The sequence below is a fragment of the Hippoglossus stenolepis genome, chromosome 18 (assembly GCF_022539355.2).
Source record: "Hippoglossus stenolepis isolate QCI-W04-F060 chromosome 18, HSTE1.2, whole genome shotgun sequence".
Lineage (NCBI taxonomy): Eukaryota > Metazoa > Chordata > Actinopteri > Pleuronectiformes > Pleuronectidae > Hippoglossus > Hippoglossus stenolepis.
The window spans coordinates 17,920,036-17,942,941 of record NC_061500.1 but is presented as its reverse complement, the minus strand read 5'-3'; the positions used below and the strand labels follow the sequence as shown (position 1 = coordinate 17,942,941).

The 22,906-nt window shown below is 41.1% G+C and overlaps 1 protein-coding gene and 1 long non-coding RNA gene across 8 annotated transcripts; both read right to left on the bottom strand.

Moving 5' to 3' along the window:
- sec31a (SEC31 homolog A, COPII coat complex component) lies at positions 1-20,452 on the bottom strand. Of its 7 annotated transcripts, XM_047344457.1 has the most exons (29): positions 20,236-20,451; positions 18,526-18,605; positions 17,126-17,249; positions 16,738-16,936; positions 16,547-16,642; positions 16,320-16,460; positions 16,080-16,222; positions 15,400-15,499; positions 15,118-15,279; positions 14,509-14,661; positions 14,180-14,410; positions 14,014-14,088; positions 13,833-13,874; positions 12,598-12,930; positions 11,700-11,981; positions 11,375-11,639; positions 11,043-11,221; positions 10,835-10,961; positions 10,565-10,710; positions 9,919-10,092; positions 9,146-9,415; positions 7,910-8,011; positions 7,268-7,364; positions 5,395-5,775; positions 4,185-4,243; positions 3,761-4,033; positions 2,774-2,893; positions 2,602-2,673; positions 1-1,648 (listed from the first exon to the last, which is right to left on the bottom strand). In XM_047344457.1, exons 2-29 carry the CDS (start codon positions 18,602-18,604, stop codon positions 1,469-1,471), a joined length of 4,605 nt encoding a protein of 1,534 aa, XP_047200413.1. In that variant the 5' UTR covers position 18,605; positions 20,236-20,451; the 3' UTR covers positions 1-1,468. The 7 variants fall into 7 exon arrangements, with proteins under 7 accessions (XP_047200413.1, XP_035040660.2, XP_035040661.2 ...); XM_035184769.2 differs by having other exon boundaries at positions 11,375-11,981; XM_035184770.2 differs by having other exon boundaries at positions 3,761-4,030; positions 11,375-11,981.
- A 1,279-nt stretch (positions 20,453-21,731) lies between these two features.
- LOC118125835 lies at positions 21,732-22,906 on the bottom strand. The gene is made up of 3 exons (XR_004698888.2): positions 22,591-22,906; positions 22,072-22,122; positions 21,732-21,862 (listed from the first exon to the last, which is right to left on the bottom strand). It is a non-coding gene; the product is annotated as an uncharacterized LOC118125835 (long non-coding RNA).

The following is a 22,906-nucleotide window of genomic DNA, read 5'->3' as shown; positions in this document are numbered from 1 at the left end:
TAAATAAATACAATTTATTGAAAATATTGCATGTAGTCCATCTAAAACAAAGGCCAACCGAAGTTGACCACTCAGACTGCAGCCCTCATCATCATTGGAATGAAAATCAAGTCGGTTTCCAGTTTCCTTCTGAGGTCTGGTTAATTAGCAGGTAATTACCTTGAATGCCATTACAGACGACTTCTAGCGTTGTGTTAAAGCATGCATACTTTCAAATTCCATAAAAGCACGGTCTCGTTTAAAAAAAAAAAAAAAGTCCATTGCACTCAGCGGAGCCTCGTGATTACATAGAGAAGAGAACAAAAGAAGACAACAAAAATAAAACATCATTAAAATGTCCTCAAACACGGCTTGCATTGCTCTGCGTCGACATATCCCTCACACTGTCAGCGTCTTGGTCCAAAGTGTTGCATGTAGTGACACCAGCGGTGAAAGAAAGACATTAGAAGCAGGTTTAGAGTATTAGCACATGTCATATTGAGCACATTAAGAAAATAAAACAGGCATTAATGTTGCTTTAAATGCTGTGGGAGGGACGACTGGTTCAAAGCATGACAGCCAATCAGATGTCCTGATTTCAAATTAATTAATTTCCTGTCTCCTGCTGTCAAAGGAATAAAAGCTTCTCCTCTGCTCTCACCCTTCTGTTGCAGCTCTAATGCGAAATGCATGCAGGTATTGATGTGTTCATATGTGAAACTTTATTTTGTACTTTTAAGAGAAAATTATATTAACTGTGATCTGAACATTGTTGTATTGCACAAATATTGAAAGACTTAATAGATGAAACAAGCTAATATTTCTTACATGATTCTTGTCTGCTATTAATGCACAACTACTAAAGAAGGGTTGTAGTTTTATTTGTTTTACCACATTTATTTGTACTGATCAACACAAGTAGATAGAAATGCCCCTTAAATTCCTGAATCTGTTGTTTTCCCATTTGTTTTCATTCCTTAGCATTCAACATAGTCAACAAATTTGTTTGATTTCTATCTACTTTCATTTCCATATCCAAAATGTTTCAACTGTATTCCTTATATTTAGCTTGTCGGTTTGGAGATTGAATTATGCTTCTGTGGGAGTGTTGCACATTTATTCTAAGATTATGTATTAATCCATATGAGTAAAAGTCTGAATTAAAAACAAATGTTTAGAGTCACTTTCTGGCAGATTGAGGCGGAACATTAATCAAACTCTGTCAAGCGACTGCGACTGATACTATGGCTTGTGTTTGAGTTGTGTCAGAAAACGTGAATGGCACTTAGAAGAATTGAACAGTATTTTCCATACATCTCACAATTCTTCATCATTTGCATTCGAGTCAAATGGAGCTCCCTGTGAAACAACGGCCAACAATTTATAACGCCCATCCTCAGCTCGACCCCTGACCGCTCACTCTCCACTGTCCGCCAGTCAAAGACTCGGAGGAGCGCCGACGTGGTGGGGTTTTCATATCCTGGCCCGGTCAGACCCCGAGTTTGTTGGCCTGTGTCAGCACCACCTTGAGTACAGGCATGAATGCTGACGTCTCGCTGAAGTTGCTGTTGCTGACGATGTGGGTGTGGATGTTGAGGCCCTCCATGTAGGCTCGGGACTCTATAGTCCTGGCTATGTTGTGTAGACCTCCTACGATGGCTGGAGAGAGCTGGAGAGAGGAAAAGCAGAAAGTGTCAGTGAGAAGTCAGCGCTCACCATTTGTAAATAATTCAATAATAACCATCAAAGCATGAGAAACGGCAATGGAAGCCAAGAATTATTTGTTAAGTACAGGAGTTTATTCATGTGGATGTCACATTTTTGTTGCTGCTTCAGAGCTGTGCAACAATAAATCCTTATAATACCATGAATTCATCATTAAACACCTGACCTGGACCAGGAGAAGCAGCAGAACATGTATGGAAGTCATAATAATAATCAATAGATTTAAGGTCTGCATATGAATTTTACATCAGATGTTGGCAACAACAGAATTGGGAGATTTTCCATCCAGTTTCTGATCAAATCAGATAAAAAAAACATTTGAGTGGTCTTGAGTAATGTGGGTTGTTTACACCCGGGTTAGGATTTGTTTTTCCCCAGAGAAAAGTTGGGCCAATGTGTGATTAAAGAGGCACTGCTGAGTATATGGAGATTATGTATATTCATTTGGTGTTTGAAATTACTCAGATTACTTCGCCTCCATCACTGAGAGGCACTGTGTGATTTAATTAAGCTTGTAGCTAAATCTGGTACAGTGCTTCTTTTCTCTTTGTAGGAGTTTTTGTTTTACTACATGGTCCCTGACGAATAAATGTAAACTCAACTGAAACTAACTTTTGGTCTCTGTGATGTTTAGCTCTGAGGAGCCGTCAATAATGAAGTTGATCAGAGAATCCAAATAATGACGATAATTCCTCTAATTCATGTGGGCCACCATGTCATCTGCACTTGATATCCTAAACTCACATCTCATAGTTTCTTAAGTGATGCATGTAAAATATTTAGATTCCAGATTCATATAAAGCATTATAAGCCTAAAGAGGAGAATGTTAGACTAAACCACATTTATTCTCCATGTTTTTCTTATTATTGTTGACCTCTTTCCACCCTGGTACTCACCGTCTGCTCTCTGAGTTTGTCATAAAGTGCTTCCAAACGTTTGTTGGCATCATCGAGCTTCCTCTTTGTTTGCTGTGAGAAGATAAAACAGAATATAGTCAAACATCTATTGATGCACTTTGTTGTTAGAGCAGAGATGAACTGTGTATTTATCCTCGTCAGACAGACTCACAGGGTCGGTGGCTACTGCCAAGCACTTCTGGATGAGCCCCTCGAATGTGGTCTTCAGGACCACGTGCTCATCGGGGATCGGCTTCTTCATGATCTTTTCAGCAGGGATGGACCGCAGAGGCTGAAAGGGACCAAGAGACTGTGAATAGTGCAAATCCACAGATAAGGACCTTTTACAGCCGTAAATCAAAGTCTCTCAAGGAACCGTTAAAAAAATATATAATGATACATTTACATGTAAAACAGTAAATAGAAACAATGGTAACACTTCTGAAACTCTACGGATTTATAAAATATTAGTTCGAGTCTGAACCAGTTGTCTTGGCCTGATGAAAACCTGAATTTGTAAGGTCTCGACATTGAGATACTGTATGTTGTGATTTGGATTTAAAACTGAATTGAATCATTGTACCATGATAGAATAGAAACTCTATTCAAACTATGCAAGTAGAGATGTCAACTTGAGTCATTCATCTTCAGGTTTTAAAAATGTAGAAAACAAAACAATGAACAAACTTTGGCCAAAACATTTACCTGCCAGGGTCTTTTTACCCTGTCTCCTCCATGTTAGTTGATGGGACATGGATCAAACTTAATAGTCAAAGTACACGTCAAATAAATCTTTCTCAAAGATGATTTCTGTGATTTTAGGTAGTCCAACATATCACACTGATATTTGTTCAAGTGTTAATTTTGAAACATCATGATTAACAGCTAAGACTGAGTTGTGATTGGTTGATCATGTGCATCGGCAGGGGCTCGATATCGAGTCAATAGGTTAACTCCACGATGACTTGACTACTGTGCAGACTCTGGCTCTAAATTACGTCAAAGTGCAAAATGGAGGCACCAGTATTTAGGATATTTTAGCTTCAGTTTTGTACAATTGGAGGAAGTGGAGACACCTCGTCCATAACAATGTCAGCACCTTAAGGGAACCTGAGGCAACCTCACATTTTCTAACCTGTACTGTTTACATTCTGTGTACCTGAATAACATCTCCAGTAGGTGCTCCCGGTGCTCCTTCCATACTTGTCTTGGGCATTGCAGGGTTCATGGTTGTCGGGGAAAACTGCTGCTGCTGCTGCTGCTGCTGCTGCTGCTGGCTCATTCCTGAGTAAGGGATCTGGGCACCCTGTGGGCCCTGGAGCATGGCCTGAGGGGCCCCAGAGGACCCCATCTGCACCTGAGGATCAGCACCCAGTGGAGACAGGATGGGAGCGGTGATGGGTGCAGGGGGAGTGTAGTTCTCTGGAACCTGCTGAATTATATAAATTAATAGATTTTATGTGAAACATACGACATCCACTATTTGTCTCTTTCTACAGCTTGGACACATATGGAGAAGAACAACAGTTACATATATACACTTCTATGACAGAATGCAGTTATATTTCATTTAGGAGACGAACCTTCTTCTTCTTTGTTGCTCTGCTCAGAGCAGGGGGGTCGTTCCAGCCGTTCTGAGGCCCTAAAGAACAGAACCAAACAAAATCCTCATGATTCACCCTCTCTCACTCTACCTGTATAAAGGGGTTAGCAACATTTTTGATTCAAGTTAAGCAGTAAAATATGTATTTCAGAAAAGTTGGGACTTTTTCCAAATAAATGTTTTTAGCAAGGTGTGAAATATAATCATCACACTGGTGACAACTTCTCTGTTGAGGGTCTAAAGAGTCTGATCACACATCTCTAAGCCAACCTGAATCTGTCTTTTAGCATCTTTAACGGGTCACAAGTTTCATCCATATGACAAATAGCTTCTAGTTATGTTCTGCATACAATTTAAAACATAAATAATGATGTTAAAATTCCAATTGTAGTCATTAAGTGTGGTCTATTTTTGCTAATGTGCAGAACGCTGATGAGCTCTCAGTGCTGTTCAGTGATGACCATCATCTTTATTAATAATTATTACATTTTTTTAGACCTGAATCATCTGGCTGAGGACTGAAGGATTTTTAATAGTGTTCATTTTAAATGCAGCAGATAATTTTGAAGCAGCAAAGTTATAGTCAGACTCATTTCTGTCTCGCTCTCTTGTCCTCGTCATTATCTGCCTTTGTCACTGTCTGCAAGCTGAAGGGTGCCAGAGATAATATTAATGCACAATATGAAATTATTATTCATTTGTGTCAAACACAGATGAATAATAATCAATTGATGATTTCTAAAGAAACAGTGTAAATTGATCAACATTGCATTTAAGGTGTACTCACTGTTGTTGCATTGAGGTTGTACTTTAATTTTGAAAGTCGTCCATCCAACATGCTAAGTTTTAACAAAATATAAGTATCTAATATCCGACGATCCTAAGATGGTAATATTTACAATAATTTAATATTTCAGTGATATTGCACATGGGTGTACTGTACTGTTCTGTTGTATATTATAAATAAATAAAAAAAATTAATTCATCATAACTTATTTGATCAACTTAATTGATTCTAATGAAACCCTGTAAAAGTCTATAATTATTTGTATGGCACAATCTCTAGAGTTTTGTCAGATTGAGTTCTGTATCGACAGGAGGAGAGCGATGACAGTGAGGGCAATCAGAGCCATGCAGACCTGTTCCCTGAGAGGCAGGGGTCAGCTCAGGGTCAGGGTCAAGCAGTGTACCTGAGAATCCGCTTGTTGGAGGAGGAGGCATGTACGACACAGGAGATCCTGGCCCGCCATGCTGGAAAGATGCTCCGGAGGACGGAGGAGCAGAGAAAGAGGAGGAGGAGGAGGAGGCGGCAGGGGGAAAGAAAGGAGGATGCGAGGGTGGAGAGGAGGACAGGCAGTGGCTGATGGGAGGTTGTCCGGGATAGAAGTTTGGTGCTTGCTGAGAGGGGACAGGTTGAGTGTACTGAGAGATAAAGCCTGGGGGGTGAGGCGGAGGGGAGTAGGGCTCTGCAGGAGCAGGTGGAAGAGGAGCTTGAGAGGAGGAGTATTGAAGAGGCTGATAGACAGGCACCCCCCCAGCTCCAGGTGGATACTGGCTGACCTGAGGGTAAGCTGGGGGTCACACAGGAAACAGATGCTATTAGAGAAAAACTGCTGCATGCTATAATACTGTATCGTGCAACAAGAAACATTCGATTAATAAGAGTTACAGTGCATGCTACAAAGGTTTTCTTAATTGGTAGGATACAAAAGACTCAACAGGCATAGATATTGAACCAAGACACTGTCATGTTCTGTTAGTGACTCTCAATGAAAACAACAGAAGATGTCTTGATATCTCAAACATTTTCTACAAGGAAATGTTTGCAAGCGTTTTAAAGTCAAGAGAGGAAAGTTTGTGTGCTGCTCATGTGCCACGCTCCTATAAATGTGGAGGTGGTTGTGGAATGCACACGATTATAGATGGTGTAACTCCTCCTCCGATCAATTTGTCAACATAAGATTAGCTGGAAATAAATCCACGCGAGGGCGCTGCACCATTCCACTGAGAAGAGGTGCTTGTAGTTGGTTTCTGTTCTCATTCGACTGCTGGACACATACAGTTTACTTAGAGCTCATTTACTTTCAGATATGCACTGAACTTTTCTCTCCGGAGGGGCTGTGAGTGAAAACACATATGTCTGAGTGAGACGCTCTGGACTTTCTCAGGAGTTTCTCCAACCAGTCCCATAGTTAAAAAAAAAACTCTGGAGAAAGCCCGAATGAGCCGATCTAGAACACAGCAGGATATCCTCCGCAGGATTTACTGCGAGCGAGTGGGTGTGTTGATGACGTTTTCAAACAAAAAAAACAAAAAAGAATACAATCAGGATGCAGAAGTGGTGTCATACACAAAAAGGACACTGATGAAGATGTCAAGAGAGTTTTTGGTGACAACGTCTGACGCGGGTGTCGATGTATACACGATCTCCGCAGTGGTTTCTATGTTGTTGTGAATGCGTCTGAGTGGAGAATCTCTGCATGTGTGTCTTTTAACTGTATGCTTATAAATGATCTAAAGGACTGAAGTCACATGTTGTCACAGGTAGCCCAGAATGGATTGAAAGTAAAATGATTTTAGCATTTGCCAAGACACAATACATGCAACTGGTTACATTTTGGCAAATTAGCACCATTAAAAGTGTTGCCGGATTAGCGACTAGCTACTATCACTTGCGAAGTATTCACGAGTGTTTTTAAAATCTCATTAGCAATCTATACTTTATAAATGCAAAATAATCATCACATTTAAAAAATGTCTTCAATCAAAGTAATACATTGAAAGTTGTCTGGATATCATAGCTACATTGCAAACAGGAACTGCTAACAGTACTTTTATGATACATTAATTTGCCGAAATGTGAAGTAAACTGTGATGTGAACCGTAGACTAAAAAAAGGTTTAAGGTTTAGTTTTAGCAGCAAATATTGAAAACCTTTGCTTTTCATTGTCTAAATGTATCCGTGGTCAATAGGGTTAGAACAAATAGGTTCAAACAAATTGGTTGTCAATGACCCTGGTGCTACAGAGCGCAGTCTTCTTCAGTGGCCTGTAAAACACTTACGCTGGTACTGATGGGAGTACATGAAGGAGGAGGCCGGAGGTGCAGCAAAAGCTGTGGAGGAGGCTGGCATCCCGTACATGGAGTTTGGAGGCTCCGCCTGCAAAAAAACAAAGAAGAAAAAAAGAGATCTGAAACCATCCTTCAAAATAAAGGAGAGAAAATTGTTCACTGAGCTCTGCAAGAGCGGCTGAAGCCAGACAGAGTTTGCAAACAGGGCAGAATGTGTGTTAAATCTACCTCTTCTGCTTTTTTGTGAGTGAGACTCACTCACCTATGAGGAAGTTAAAGCATTTTCACTATAGTTCAGTCATATTTTGTTTAGTAGCAAGGAACGGCATGCATGTCAGGAGTGTGAAGAGTCATGCAATAAATCACATTAATAATGGAGCAGCAGGAGAAACAAATGAAACTGAATGGAGTGCATGCATCACAGGAGACAGAAGAACCAGCATCAACAGGAAGTGGGCTGGTGAAAGCGAAAGGCATTACAACAGACAGAGGGGCCACAGAGAAGTTTAGGATATCCGGCATTGGTCCTATTATTGAAAACAGTTTAGTAATTTGCAGCTGTTAAGGTCGACTGTATTCAAGAGCATCAGCAGAGGTGTGTGTCGAGGCTGGATGGGTGGTCAGTGGTTGTACCTGTGGCTCTGAGGCGCTGCCTACTTGAGGAGGAGGAGGGACATTGGGGAGGGATGTGGGACTTTGGTTACTCCAGGAGGTGACAGTGGAGGCAGCCCTCATCTGAAGCACACAAGAGAAACACGGCACATACTAATGATGGCCGCGGCGCAAGGGGGGAAAACACCAAACAACAAACGCTACAGCGCACGAGCACTGGACCAGCGAGCACGAGAGAGAAGACATAAGAGGAGCCAGGGTTCAAATAACAGTGATACTGAAAACCAAGTTTGCACATACAGAATTATGTATCTTTCCCTTTTCACACATTTATCATTAATATTTGGCAATCAGTGTGTAATTTAAACCCCGGCTAGAATGGAATTCCAGTTACTGAAGTGACTGCAACACAATGGAAGACTGCAATGAGCACTTCACCAGACAGACAGGTGGTTAGTGAGTGTGAAGACATGGTCCTCGTCAGAGGGAGAACAGGGAGCGGAGCAGCCTGTGTTGAGGCTTAATAAACACCAAACTTAAAGCTGTGTGGGTCCTGATATGTGATGTTTAGAGTCTGAAGATAAAAACTCCCGGGGCTGGATGTGTAAACCATACGAGCACTTGTGTTTATAATGGAGCAATGTGTGCACTGCACGCACACTACAGAGCAACAAACACACATTTTTACTACAGAGATCTGCCGGTGATATTACTGAGAGGAGGTGAGAGATATAACCTTATCGTGAAACACGTTGTTATACTGATTGTGTTAATTTTTTTATCCTATATCTTCACAGCTTTCTGTAAAATGTCGATGACACATTTATAAACTTAATTTAAATCCTTTTTAAGATATTTTGTTCATTTACATACAAGCCTTCATTTTCCTGTTATTGATTATTATTGGTTATACATACATACAAGTTTGTACATGTATCTATTTTATAATTTTATGGTGTGACTCACTCAACTATATGAATAAATCTCCTTCTTCTTTTAATCATTAGTCATTAGTCTAATTGTGGAAGTGGAAATGAGGCCTGTGTGTGTGTTCGGCCCACTTCCACAGTGTCTAAGATTTATAAACAGAACCTTTTGTTTGTGTGGATTCATAAATCTGACAACAAAACAATTTTTTTATGTATCTGGTCCCTAGTTTTAAAATTAAGTTAATGAATAATAAAATTTCAAAGGAAACAACTGTGAATAAATAAGTAAAAACTTGGATCCGTGTGTGAAGACTTGTGTGGGACGTACTGGCTGGAAATACTGCGGATGGGCAGGTGCAGGCGCAGGCGCAGAGGCAGGTGTGTGCATCAGTACTGGAGCTGCAATAGGCTGAGTGGGCTGAGGCACCATGGTGGGCTGGACCGGGGTAAAGGGGTGGCGGGGCAGCGCTGCATTGTGTTGAGCCTGAGGGGCAGGTCGCTGAGACTGAGCTCTCTGGGTTTGTACAGGAGCTGCAGGAGCCACCGCCTGCTGCCCCAGAGCCCGACTGAGGCGGTCACGGAGCTGCTGTATGGCAACCTGCATGGACAAAACATGAGAAGGTGGACTTTGGTTAACCTCTGTGAGTGTTTTCAGTAAAAATGTTTAAAAGCGGCAAGCAGTCAAGACTGTTATGTTGAAACTAGTTATTTTCACACTTTACACAGTTACATCATCTCTACTTAGCCTCTATAGTCATATAGTGATGTTTCACCTAGTACATCATTCAGGTAATAATGAAAGTAAGACCCTACTAACTAGTGACAGAAAGAATATACTCATAGTGTGTTATTTTTATCAATAATCATATATTAATGAAATAAGAAAATGGACATCACTTCTTCTTTCTGGGCCGAGTGCTTGGACAATCTTTTGAATCTTCTGTCTGTTCTGCCATGGTTACAGTTAATAAGGAATACACATTCTAAATGACATCTTCACTCTGTCTTACCATACCAGTCATACCATAACTTCAACACAAGCTAGTGTACATATGAACTTATAGATACACTTGCATAACAGGTTGCAGCACTGCTTCGTACCTGGTTGGTGTTGTCAGGCAGGTAGGAGATGGCGGTGGTCAGACTGCCCTGCGAGGCCAGCAGGTTGGCGTACTGGCTCATCTTCTCGGCCAATAGGATGCCAACAGCAGCGGGATCAGAGCGCTGGGTCTGTTCGACAGCACGACGCAGCACCACCACTTTCTCCACCAGGTCCTGAGTAATGGAAACAGCACATTAGCATGGCTGAAACAGAAAATCCACTTGAACAGATTTGTTTGGGCCTAAAAGATAATATGACATATTATCAACATACTGTATGTAGTGCTAACAAACTGTAGCCTGGTGACACATCTGGTGAGATGATTGATTGAAAGCTCAAAAAACAACTGTCCACTACCTGCTCAGCAGCAAACAGCTGGCAGACACAGTTAGTGACCAGCAGGTGAACATTGTGGAGCATTTAGCAGTTTAAGAGTCAGATATTTCCCTCGGTAGTTGGTGGAGACCAAAAACACAAGATAAAGGTTCAATATTGGACTATTTGTGAAAGATCAGAAGCACAACTATGTATTAATGATAATTTTGTCCTGTAACTGTTGGGTAGCTGTGTAACTGCTATCTAGTTCAATGCTTCAGCTTCAAAAGTGATGAAATGTCAACAATATGATTCATTCTATCAACACACCTGGAGAGAGAGGGGACAGTGTCCTTCCTGAGCTTTGGTCCAACAAGACACAAGTTTCTCCACGTTGCCGGCACAGATGTAGCACAGGCAGGCCTGGACTCGGAGCTGAGCGACTTCTGCTGCATCCAGTCTGTTCCCAAGAATGTCTGACAAACAGAGAGACAATGACATTTAATGAGAGGAAAAAAGGAGGAACTGATGAAACCCAGAACAAAGACACATGAAAGAATGACCCACGGACAACAAACAACCATTTGCATGACAACTAACCACAGAGGGAAGAGAACTCCTCAGGCTGAGCGTAGGTCATGACGGCAGCTAGAGCTTCTTTCCAGTTCTGCAGGTCGCACGTCTTCAGGATGTCATGCCAGTCTTTCATCACCACTGCACTGATCAGCTGCAGGACAAACACACAGTTATGACACTGGCAATAAACTCTCAACTCATAAAATACATTTCCCTGCTGGTCATTACAAACCTTGGTTATCTTGCTGTGTGCTTTTGTAAAATATTTCTTCTGGGTCTTCTCCAAGAGTTCGGCCCCTCCTGCGATGGCGAGAATGATGCTGTCCGCCATCCGGTTGTCATGGAGACAGAGGTCCACAGCTCCCTCGAAGTCTCCGGTCAGCAGAGCCTGCGTGATCAGGCCGTCTACATCTTGAAGGGAAACAAAAAGGTTTAAATATTTAACAGTAACCAAATAATACAGCCATAGATTGTTTAAAAAAAAAAAATCACACTGGCCACTTTGAACTTAATAATTACGACTATTCTATGTCCGTACACACTAAACACTGAAAGTGTTGTTACCTTGACTGATGCTGAGACTGACTCCTTCTGCAGGAGCAGGAGCTGGGACCTCAATGGCCTCCTGAACTGGAGCCTGAACCGGAGCCTGAACCGGAGCCTGAACCGGAGCTGGGACCTCAGTGGCCTCCTGAACTGGAGCCTGAACCGGAGCCTGAACCGGAGCCTGAACCGGAGCTGGGACCTCAGTGGCCTCCTGAACTGGAGCCTGAACCGGAGCTGGGACCTCAGTGGCCTCCTGAACTGGAGTCTGAACTGGAGCTGGGACCTCAGCCGCCTCCAGAACTGGAGCTGGGACCTCAGCCGCCTCCAGAACTGGAACTGGGACCTCAGCCGCCTCCAGAACTGGAGCTGGGACCTCAGCCGCCTCCAGAACTGGAACTGGGACCTCAGCCGCCTCCAGAACTGGAACTGGGACCTCAGCCGCCTCCAGAACTGGAGCTGGGACCTCAGCCGCCTCCAGAACTGGAACTGGGACCTCAGCTGCCTCCAGAACTGGAGCTGGGACCTCAGCCGCCTCCAGAACTGGAACTGGGCTCTCAACTGGAATGTGCTCCTTCTCCTCCTCTTCCTCCTCTTCCTCCTCCTCTTCCACTGATGCTGTCGTCTCCTGAAACAACAGAGAAACTTTAAGTGATGTTTCATATTTATTTATACATATTTTCTTCTCCTTCCCCCTTGTGCTACAGATTATTGAACATTTTTCAAAGGCTAGACTCTATGGTCATGCTAGGTGCTCTGCCAGGCCTGTAATCTAATTTTCACAATCATTTAATGTGTTAGCATGCTAACATTTGTGAGACTGGTGGGAATGTGATAACCTCCTCTGCAAAGAATGTTACGTTTTCATCAGCGTTTGCTTGACTGTTAGGTAGCAGCAATACACAAAAACCACTGGACATATGACCATGCAACTTGGTGGAAGGATGTGGTATGGGTCAGGGAAGATTCAATTTCGGTAAGGATCTAGATCCAGGATTTTTTTTTTACTTTCTTTAACATTGCAAGAAAGAGCGTTTTTCAACATTCCCACTGTTTCCCCAGAGAATAATTCCTGCATCTAGATGAAGGCAGGTGACTGACATCTATGAGTGTGTGCACTTTGGTGCGGCTTGATTGAATTTAGAAGTCAGGGCTTTAGCAAAGTGATTGTAATTCATCATTAGGAGGAAATGTCTATACATATAAAATGGCATATATGAAAATGCAAAATTATGACATTATACCTCATCTAAGGGGATTTCCTCCTCCTCCACCTCCATCTCCTTCCCCACCTCCTCCTTCTCGTCCTCAGCGTCTCCCTGTGGGAGAACCTGTTCAACAATTTCTTCTGGTTCATCGGTGAGAAGATCTTCCTCTAAATCTTCTGCTTCTTCTGGCTTTTCACCCTCTGCTTCAGGAGTGGAGTCCAGTTCAAGTGTGGCAGCTGGCTGAAGGTTTGCTGCAGCGATCATGTCGAACACTGCCTCCGGAGTGTCTGCAGGCTGCATGAGGCTGAGGTCTGGTAAAGGCTGCAGGCTGACTGGAGCAGGCACCTCCACCTGAACAGGAGCTGGTGGCTAATTCAAATAGTAGTATGGTGATAGTTACTTCTGGAATCCTGAGATACATGCCCAGTCAAGTACAAGAATAAATACTCTTATTTTCTGGTTATTTTCAAAGTAAATGTTTTTACAAGGATATGTTTGATACACGAGTCTGAAATTAACATAAAACTCAATGGAGAAAAATAATTTGCAATTGAGAAATTTGTGCAGCAAGGTTGGAACAGTTTGGCACAGTGTGGGATCAGCTGGCTGAGATCTGACTTGGTTTCATTTTGTGGGTAATTACAGCACAGTCAGCTCTCTGGTCCACATTAAGATGATGAGATGGCGCTTAAGGTGGAGGCTATTTTTAGGCAGTCACTGGAGTAAAATTGAGTCCAGCAACAGGCCCAGGAAACCTCTAACAGAAGAAAGATGGGCACTAACTCGGGAGTTGTTTGAGGTTAGTGGGGGGACGTAAATATGAATAGATGATACGTTTACACCTCAGGGAGGGAACAGTTCATGTGTAAGAGAAGAGAGTCAAATGTGTGTGACAGTGTCTGTGAACATTATTCCAGCTTCCTCTGACTTGTGACACTTCCTCATTTAAAAACTGTAAGAAATATACTTAACAGCAATTCGGCTCCAATTACTGCCAATAGCACTAAGTCAGTTTTGTTGTACTGTCACAGAAAGAATGTGGACGGATTGATGAAAAAGCAGGTAACGTTGGCTGCCTGTTGTGGCAAAAAATAATGCTGCTTCAATCTATTCCGCTTTATACCAGTTAGATTCATATTTAGCCGATAGACATTTGTGTGGTCTTTTCTCTTAATCAAATTGTTGGATATAAAGCAAAAAAGTAGCGTTTCCTAAAATGTCAAACTATTCCTTTAAAATACCACAAGTTAACTAAACTAAAAAAAACTCACCTTGGGAGGATCAGCAGGTTTTTCCTCTAGTGCTGCTGAAATCTGAACACAAATGGACACATTTGTCAGGAGATGTACCCAAACTGAAACACTGGATTAAAGTATGACAAAGAATGTATTTTGAACAAATGTATATAAATACCATCATAATGGTTGAACAATAGCCAAGAAAACTTCTCACCTTCAGGGCTAACTCCTCTTTGTTGTAACCCAGAAGTTCCAGGAACTTGCTGCGGATATCGCTTTCAAAATTAGCCTGAAAAAAGAGTTTCTGTTGAAAACTACACTGTACATTTCTGAGTTGACTCTGACTTTCTATAGGAGAGGATTCTTTCTTATTTTCATACCTTGAGGAAAGACCAAATTGTCTTTTCAAACTCATTTGCAGCTGCATCGATCTTTTCCTGGCAGAAGTCCACGAAGCTGCCTGAGCTCAGAGTGGCCTGCAACTGATCGGAGCGCTTCAAAAAGGCTGTTTCTGTAACAACCTGACTGACGTGTACAACGTGGGAAGCGGGCTGCTGCAGCTGCTGAGGGTTCGGCTTTGGGTTCTCCAAAGACACCAGCTTTCCACCGAACTGCGAGTGACCGAATAAAACCACAAGAATGTAAGTGGGTCACATAGCAAAATATAAACACTTATACTGATGTAAGGCAAAAAAGAACCATGACTCACAGCGAACGAGGCCCCAACAGGTCTGCGGATCCATTTGGGTGGCTTCTTCAGGGGGTTTACTACAGCTGGGGGGGCAGTGGTCTGGGGCATTTGCAGTGGAGGCAACGTTTGTCCCGTCCCAAAAGGATCCATGTTCCCAAATGAGGTACTTATCTGTAACAGTCAAGTTAGACACAACGTAAAATGACTTGATGAAATGATGATGTAGTCAGAGGTGGGTGGCATCAGAAGAATCCAAGCATGCCGGTGTTGATATGCTTTAAACAAAAACATGTGATCTCCACAGCAGAATTTATACATTATACGAGATTTCTCTGTTGTTATTAACCCATCTGAAAAGAGAATCTCCTGCTGCATTGTTTATGTGTGGAAGGAAAACTCAGGAAAAAGTTTGGATCAAATTCTGTGGCGATCTCCGGAGGTCATGTCTGAAAATGGCTTATGTCTGTCATCTCCTCAGAGAACCTTATAATACACCTTTTTCCATTGAAATGTCAAAATGGCCGCACTGAAAAGGTTGTATTATACAAACCATCAAACACAAACTGCCTCTTGTTCATCTCAGTTTATAGCAGACACATGTTTTTGTCTGACGAGATTTACTCTTACCTGGTCAGCCTGTCTCTCGCTCTGCGCCTGGTTGCTGCCTCCCATGATGGAGTAGATGTCGATGTGTCCGCTGAAGCTGGCAGCCGACAGCACCGCAGGGTTCCTGGGGCACCACTGGATGTCGAAGCACCACTGGCTGCTTGTGGGCAACTCGTACAGCACCTGCATATTCAAGCAGGATGTTTATTAAAGAGGACAACAGCGGGACAGTCTTAGTGGAGCTACATCATTTACTCCGATAACCTACTTTATGTATTAAAGACATTTGCAGTAAACTTTTACCTCTGCTGTGTTTGGATTCCAGCACAGGATCCTGTTGTCCTTCCCACAGCTCAGGAGCAGCTCCGGATCAGCCAAGCTCCAGGCGATGGACAGGACACCCCTGCACAAAAAGACCAGGACTGTTACAACTTAAAACAGACCAGGACTGTTAAGAAACATGCTGCCAATATTTTATATTTTTTCACTGTCAAGAAATCCCATTAAAATACCAAAACCAACCATGTGTTAGTCTGCCTCTTAATACTCTGATATCTTCAGTCTTTCAGTGGCACAAGTATATTATGTTTGACTGGAGACAAAGTATTTTGAAAAACAAGTCACAAATAGAACATTTAAAGGTTTTTAAAAAAGCTCAGTAATTTTCTTCAACAGCTGGATACTGGAGCTTTTCCTTTTGTGCTCTACTGGGAAAACAGGGCAGCAGGATGATAATCACCAGTGTGTATAATGAAGGAATATGTCAACTGGTGTAATTATGTGACTCACTCAACAGTTTTTGAACACCAATGGCGCTTCACAGCACAGAAGAATAAGATTCCTCATGGTTGGTTTTGGTCATTTTATGGGATTTGTTGACAATAACAAAAATATTAAATATCACCCGGGTTATCGTTAAATACTGCAAAGGATAGATGAAAGCTGCTGTGCTGCTTAGTGTGCACAATCATAGATCTGTTTACCGTGTGTGATTCTCTAAAATCTTGAGAGGAGAGGTAGCAAAACGTAAGTCCCACATCTGGATGACTGGCATCCGATCGTCTTCCGAGGCCAAGACCAGCTGAGTGGCCACTTCTGGGTTCCAGGCCAGTCCGGAGCAGTGCATCTACAAACAAAGACACGCACACAAACAGTTTGAGTATTTAGTGCCTATGGATTGTGAGAAAACAAGGTTTCATTTGACTGGAAAAAGAACAACGTACTCTGTTGCTGTGGTCGCTAACTTTAATAATGAGGTCGTTTTTGCGGAGGTCCCACACTGAGGCTCGGCCACTCGGGCTGGCAGAGGCCAGGATGTGTTGGACCTGTTGGTTCCACGCCACGCAGCTGATGTCCTCCAAAGGCTGTAAGACAAAACCATGAGCTTTTGTTCTCAAGAACTTTTCTGTCATCAGAAGGGCTGAAAATGTAGCTGATTTACAAGATCTACCTGTGTTTTAGGTCCTGGTGTCATTGGAGAACCAAAGGTATTCATGTCCCAGATGTAGATCTCAGACTCATTCCCACCTGATGCAAACAGGTTTGTCTGCAACAAACAGAAAACAAAGTGCAACATGAGTAACAGCGGTTTTAAACACAGTGAATGTTAAATTCAGCGACACATGATGAAGTGGATCATACTTGGAACGGGTTGACGTCGAGAGCTCTCACTGGCCCCGTGTGTCTGTCACTCTCAGCAATGATCACGTCGCTCTCTCCAGCCATGATCTTTGCAGGGTCATAGAGGATGACGTTGCCATTCTCACTTCCTGCGATAAGGACCCCAGATGGGTGAGCGCCGGAGTCCATCCCATAGGGACCCCACACCAATTTGTGGTACCTGCAGGGAGAAGAAAAAAACATGAACAGACAGAAATTTCATAGAAAGGGGGACTAGTAATTCTTTGGTTTCAGCTTCTCAGCTGTGAATATCTGCTGCTTTTCTTTGTCAAATGTTACAGAAAACTCAACAGATTCACAAATGATAAAAACAATTGACAACATGAGTGTAGTCAGTGGTGTTTAATACCTGTGAGTGGAGGAGAAGCTGCCACATGACTTCATGTCCAGCGACCGCTCAGCCAGGTCCAGCTCGAAAAACTCCAAGGAGGCATTGGTGCTGAAGGAGGCATCCAGCTGTTGGGCTGATGTTCCTGCAGAGAGACAGAGCACATTTAATGTAGAGCTGCAGTGGTCAGTCGAATAATCACTTAAATAATCAACAGAAAATTGGTTGGCTCTTATTACAATAATCAATTGAGACATTTTTCAAGCAAACACAAACTTTTGACACAAACATTCACTGAATTACGAGAATCTCTGTAATGTTCTTGATGACATGACTACTCGCAGCCTATAATTGTTAATACAACTAATTTGCAATCACACAACTATACACAGCTTTTATTCTGAAGTTAGAGAGGAGTACTTCTTTTATACTTTTAAAGGTCCGCTGTGTAAGATTTTGTTGAGAGGGATCTATTAGCAGATATCGAATATAAAATATTCCTAGTGATGTTTTCACTAGTGTGTTTCATCTAAATTGTACTAATTGTTGTTTTCTTTACCCTAGAATGGGCATTTTATGTTTAAATACTTTATATTTACATCAGTAGTGGGTCCTCTCTATGGACGCTGCCATGTTTCTTATATTAAAATATACAAACTAAACACCTTTTGAGTTTTTATGACAACTGAAGGCTGCCACAGGTTCTCTGTCATGTTTGGAAGGTGAGGTGAGGGGGATTCAGCTGCAACATGCAACTTCACCACTAGATGTCACTACATTCTACACACTGAACCTTTAATTTTACAAGTCAGTTACAACTTTTCTCGTCAAGAGGTTTATTAAATACTCCCCTAGCTTTACATAAAAAACACATGGCAATTTAATCTTAGACCTGAAGGATAAGACAATTGAAGAAAGTGCTTTGATAATTTAAGCGAAAATGCCAAATGTGAGGACTTTGCTTTGCCATACGTATTTATAAACTGAAGGCTTCACCCTGAAGGCTTCCCCTTTGGGGGAAAATAACAAGAATTTTCATTATTTTCATATCGTCGAACTCAAATGTACACAAAATATAAAAAACTTTCTATTGTTAAAATCAAAGAAAATTATTATCTGATTAACCAATACTGAAAGTACTTGTCTGTTGCAGTCCTAAGCTTGTTGGTGTTATCCTTAAGAACTTTGTAGTTTTGCTGTCCTCCATCTCCTAAGATCAAATAACTTAAATACATTTAAACTGTATAAAGTTGGAAATCATTTTCTGTGTTGATGTCATTTCCCAGTGAAAAGGCAAACAAATAACACTGTAGGAATCAGTTGAGTGAATGGCTAGAAGAATTACATAATGTCCTGTCAGAACAACCGGCAGTAACATCAGCAGCAGCAGGTCTGTGCCGGTGTTTGCTGCATGCTCCTACCTGTAGCCAGGTAGACAGGGTGGTGCTGAGCAGGACTCCAGCTCTGGATGGCCGTGCGGTTGATCTCTTTGAGTTTCATCCTGAAGGGAAAAAGGTGCAGACTGTAAATGACTGTGCATTAATTCCTGGAGTAATCACAGAGAATCATACATGTATTGTATGTGGCTTCTGGGAGAATCATCACAGACAACGGAGCATACAATATTTCAGCTACTAGAGTATGAATTAAAAAAGAGCCTTGACTATTGGGTTTTACGTTGGGTTTATGCATATGTTTATTTATTTTCAAGTCTGACTTACATGCAGTTTTTTTTTAATAAAGGCTTCTATTTTTTTTATTTTCTTATGCCTTTAAGAGTTGTCATGGTGTCATTGATCTTTGAATTGCCTCACTGTTGAAATGTGCTATTCAAACAAACTTGCCTTGCATAGCATTGACAGTTTTTTAGGGTATCTACAGTTGTTATTGATGTCTATATATATGAATGTGTGAGAATGGGTGAGTGTGACTTCTACTGTTAAGTGTTTTGAGTGGTAAATGAGACTGGAAATGCTCTATATATAAAGTCAGTCCATTTGACATTATACATGGGCTGTGGAAAGATCCCTTCTTAATCTGATTCCACTTTAAGTGATCTGGATCTGTGCTGAGTTTGTTAAATCAAGACACTATCTTTTCAGTCTTTAAAGATTTTTTTTAAATCCCTCTTTGTTTCACTATGCCTCCATAACAAGACTGTAACTGGTTGAAATTGTATTTTACACATAACAAATGCAAAATATAGTCCCACATCATTTGCATTGAACTCACATTGGGAAGAGGAACACAATAAGTGTGGACAGCAGCAGCCAACACTAACTCATTCAATGTACATATGGTCATGTCAGTTTTATGTTAATATCTACTTGAAATAATGTGAATCTACACTTTAAAGGTAAGATGAGGCAAATACATACAAGTTAAGTCGTACGGTAATAGTAAAGTTATAGTATTACATGAATTGGACGTGGTTATTGACAAAGAATGTGTCTTTTATCTCAAATGTAAAGTATTCTGCTGTCATAAATACAATAGTTAGTTTTGTGGGTAACACTTCACCGTAGAGCTGTACAAATGGAATGATATTCAAAGTCTATCAATGAAAATCAGTTGAAATAATAAGACCTATAATTATTTATTGAGCGCCATGTAAAATAAATCGCAATGCCTCATCACACGTGACCTGCAGCAGAAATAAGGGGTTTAACCAAGTGAAAGATAGCTCATTAAATAAAGGTGAGAGGTCTGCAACACTGAAAATGTACACTGCTCATCCCGGAATAAAAACAGTTTCTAACATTGCTGCTTTGTAAATGAAATCTGAGTCTTTAAATCACCCTCTAGTGCTGTTTAAAAACTCAGACCAGTGTTTTTAATCCCGTTAAGACCTGTACGAACCCAGGACGTTAGAAATGCGTTAACTATCTCTACAGAGATTGAGTCCCGAGTGTTGCGTTCAAATACAGTGAGTTAGCATGAAGCTAATATTCTCAGTAGCAGTGGAAATGCACAGTAATGTGTTGACACTTTTTGTACCTGGTACTGTGTGTACTAGTACATGCTATAGGCTGATACATACTATAGTAGCCTGTTAGCTGCCTGTGCAGAACACCACAGTGAGGACAGATACACACTCACACAGATCTCCTTACTTCATTGAAGCAGCTTACCTTAACTTCGGTGCTCCTTCTCACACGAACAGACATAAAACACGTTGACAAACAGACGCAGTTCCTCTTTTTGAATCTGCTCAGGGTTTAAATGGCTGAGAAAACACCAGGAGTGGAGGCTACCGGGTCCCGGCGGCGGTCTGCAGGATTTCCACGTCCCCACTGGTGTCCATCAACGTGGCACTACCCGGAGCAACCACCTCCTCCACACGCGAAGAAGAACGACAGCTTCCGGGGGACGTCCGCCGGTGACCCACCTCCTCCGAGCTAGCACCATGCTAACGATGCTAACTGCAGACTGTTTTCAGATTAAAACTTGAAAACTCTTATCCTGGTACAACATATCCCTAAACACCCAGACTTTAGTGTTAAAAAGTAGGCACTATGAAATAAATTGTTTTCTCTGATGTAATGCTATTTATTTTTTTGTCAGATGTATTTCTACACTTGTTTTGTGTTTTATAAATTGTTTTCTCATGTTGCATATTTAATTGTATTTAAGGTACTAGAGTTAACCTTTATAATAAATATATAAAACGCTAAAAGGATAATACAAGTGAAAACATTTGAAGGTATTAAATATGGAATAATTCAGTTGTGTGGTTTCCTGTTAGTTATATACTTTTATGGTTAAGTATTGTAATTTAATACATAGATGCATTTCTAAAATCACTTGTGGTGTAAGTACTCAGATCATGTACTTAAGTTAAAGTAGCAATACCAGTGTAGAAATACTTAATTCACACTTTCTAGATGAGCATCAAAATATATTTTAAAACACCAAAAGCTAATGTGCCTGTGCAGAATCGACCATATTAAACATGGAAAGTAACTAAACTACAAATTAACTAAAATACAGTTGAATACTTGGAAGTATTTCCACTTTCTGCTACTTATACCGCTACTCACCGACATACTATTTTAAAAGTTAACTGCATTCATCTGATTCTTTTTGACAATTCAGATGATGATCAGCGTGAAATGAAATACCTTTTGATATATCATTTAATGGTTAAGTTACAGAATTAATTCATACCCGAGTGAGGAATTTGCATGCTACACCAGTATGTAAATTATAACTAGCTCCATCTTTACCAACTGCAATAATAAAATTAACAGATTAATACATCAGTGGTAGTAATCTTATAATATAATAGATACATGTGATTTTCTTATTACAACCAATTGAAAATAAATTAAGTACAATGTTTGAAATGTGTAAATAACGTTGAAAAAATGATTTCAAGTATCTCAATATTGAACACAACCAAGGTAATTTAGTTAAATTGAATGTCACATTCACCCTTGCAACCCAACTCTAGAGATTGAAAAGAGGATTAGATGCAACGATAAAGGAGTATTGTTTTAAAGCAAATATACCTGTAGAACCTGTAGTGAGCAGGAAGTCAGGTGAAGAATGTACTAATTGTCTCAAAACCACTCTTGAACAAAACTTCCCCACCAACCAAAAACCACACACACACACACACACCATGTTTATTCCACAACTTATTTTATTGTGAAAACTAAAAGCTTTGAATAATAAAACAAACAAAGACAAACCCTTTTAGTTCTTGTGGTAGATGCCTGGAAACACAAGCTCTGCAGTCACATCAGCAGGTCGAACCTGAAAGAACAATACAAAGCAAATGGAAAAGTTACTCTCACATCTGTTCTCCGCCCAAGAGCAGCAGTAAACTCGATGAGTGCCAAACCCTCATTTATAAGTTCATAGATAATCTTTCCCAGACATGTGAATGGGTCAGATGGGTAGTGATTGGAATAATCATTGGGATGGCAGCTCACTTTATTAGATTCAATGACTGCAATACTTACATGTGAGATCCAGGAGCTCAGTTCACTGGAACCCATTTTGTTCAGGGAGACCTGTAAGAAGATGCATTTAGGTTTTTAGATGTTCACAATGAAGATTTGACCTTTTACCATCAAAACAAATACAGAGACAAAAACAAAAGTGACATTTGTGTGTGCAACAGTCTAAGCGTTTGTGGAATTACACAAACAAGACTAGAATACATGTTTACACGGAAATATTGCGGAAATATCAAATTCATGTTATAGAATATACGCCGAATTAAAAAAGATATTGTTTGGACTTCAGAAGTTATATTCCATCGTGTTCTGATCATTGCATATATTCGTAAATTGTCGAGTATTTAACAATCACCAATATTAGAACCGGGGTTTGGCGTATCGCTTCAACAACAGGACCATTCCTCGCCACGTGGTCTGACAGCGGTGGGTTTACCCCATCAATCAGATCGATGGTGAAGTTTGAAACACGCAAACGATACAGACAACAGTAATGGATCATTTAATTGAAGACTCACTCACCCAACGGACTATCGAGCCTCTCCACGTGTTCAGTTTCAGCTAAAGTTGCTAAACGAAACCTTTTGGGGGGGGGCAAAAGCTTAAAATAGTAGCGTAAACAAGCTAAGTAGCTGTCAACAGCATCTAGATTAATTTAATACAAAAAACGGGATAATTTAACGCTTGTGAGTAAAATCAAACTGCTCTTAGCACCTCAACATTTTTCCTGAACCCCAACATGCTACTAACACGAGCCTTCTTCTTCTTCTTTACTGAGTTTCACCTCTGTACATCGCTGCCACCTAGTGTACGGGGTGTGCACTACAATAAATTACTG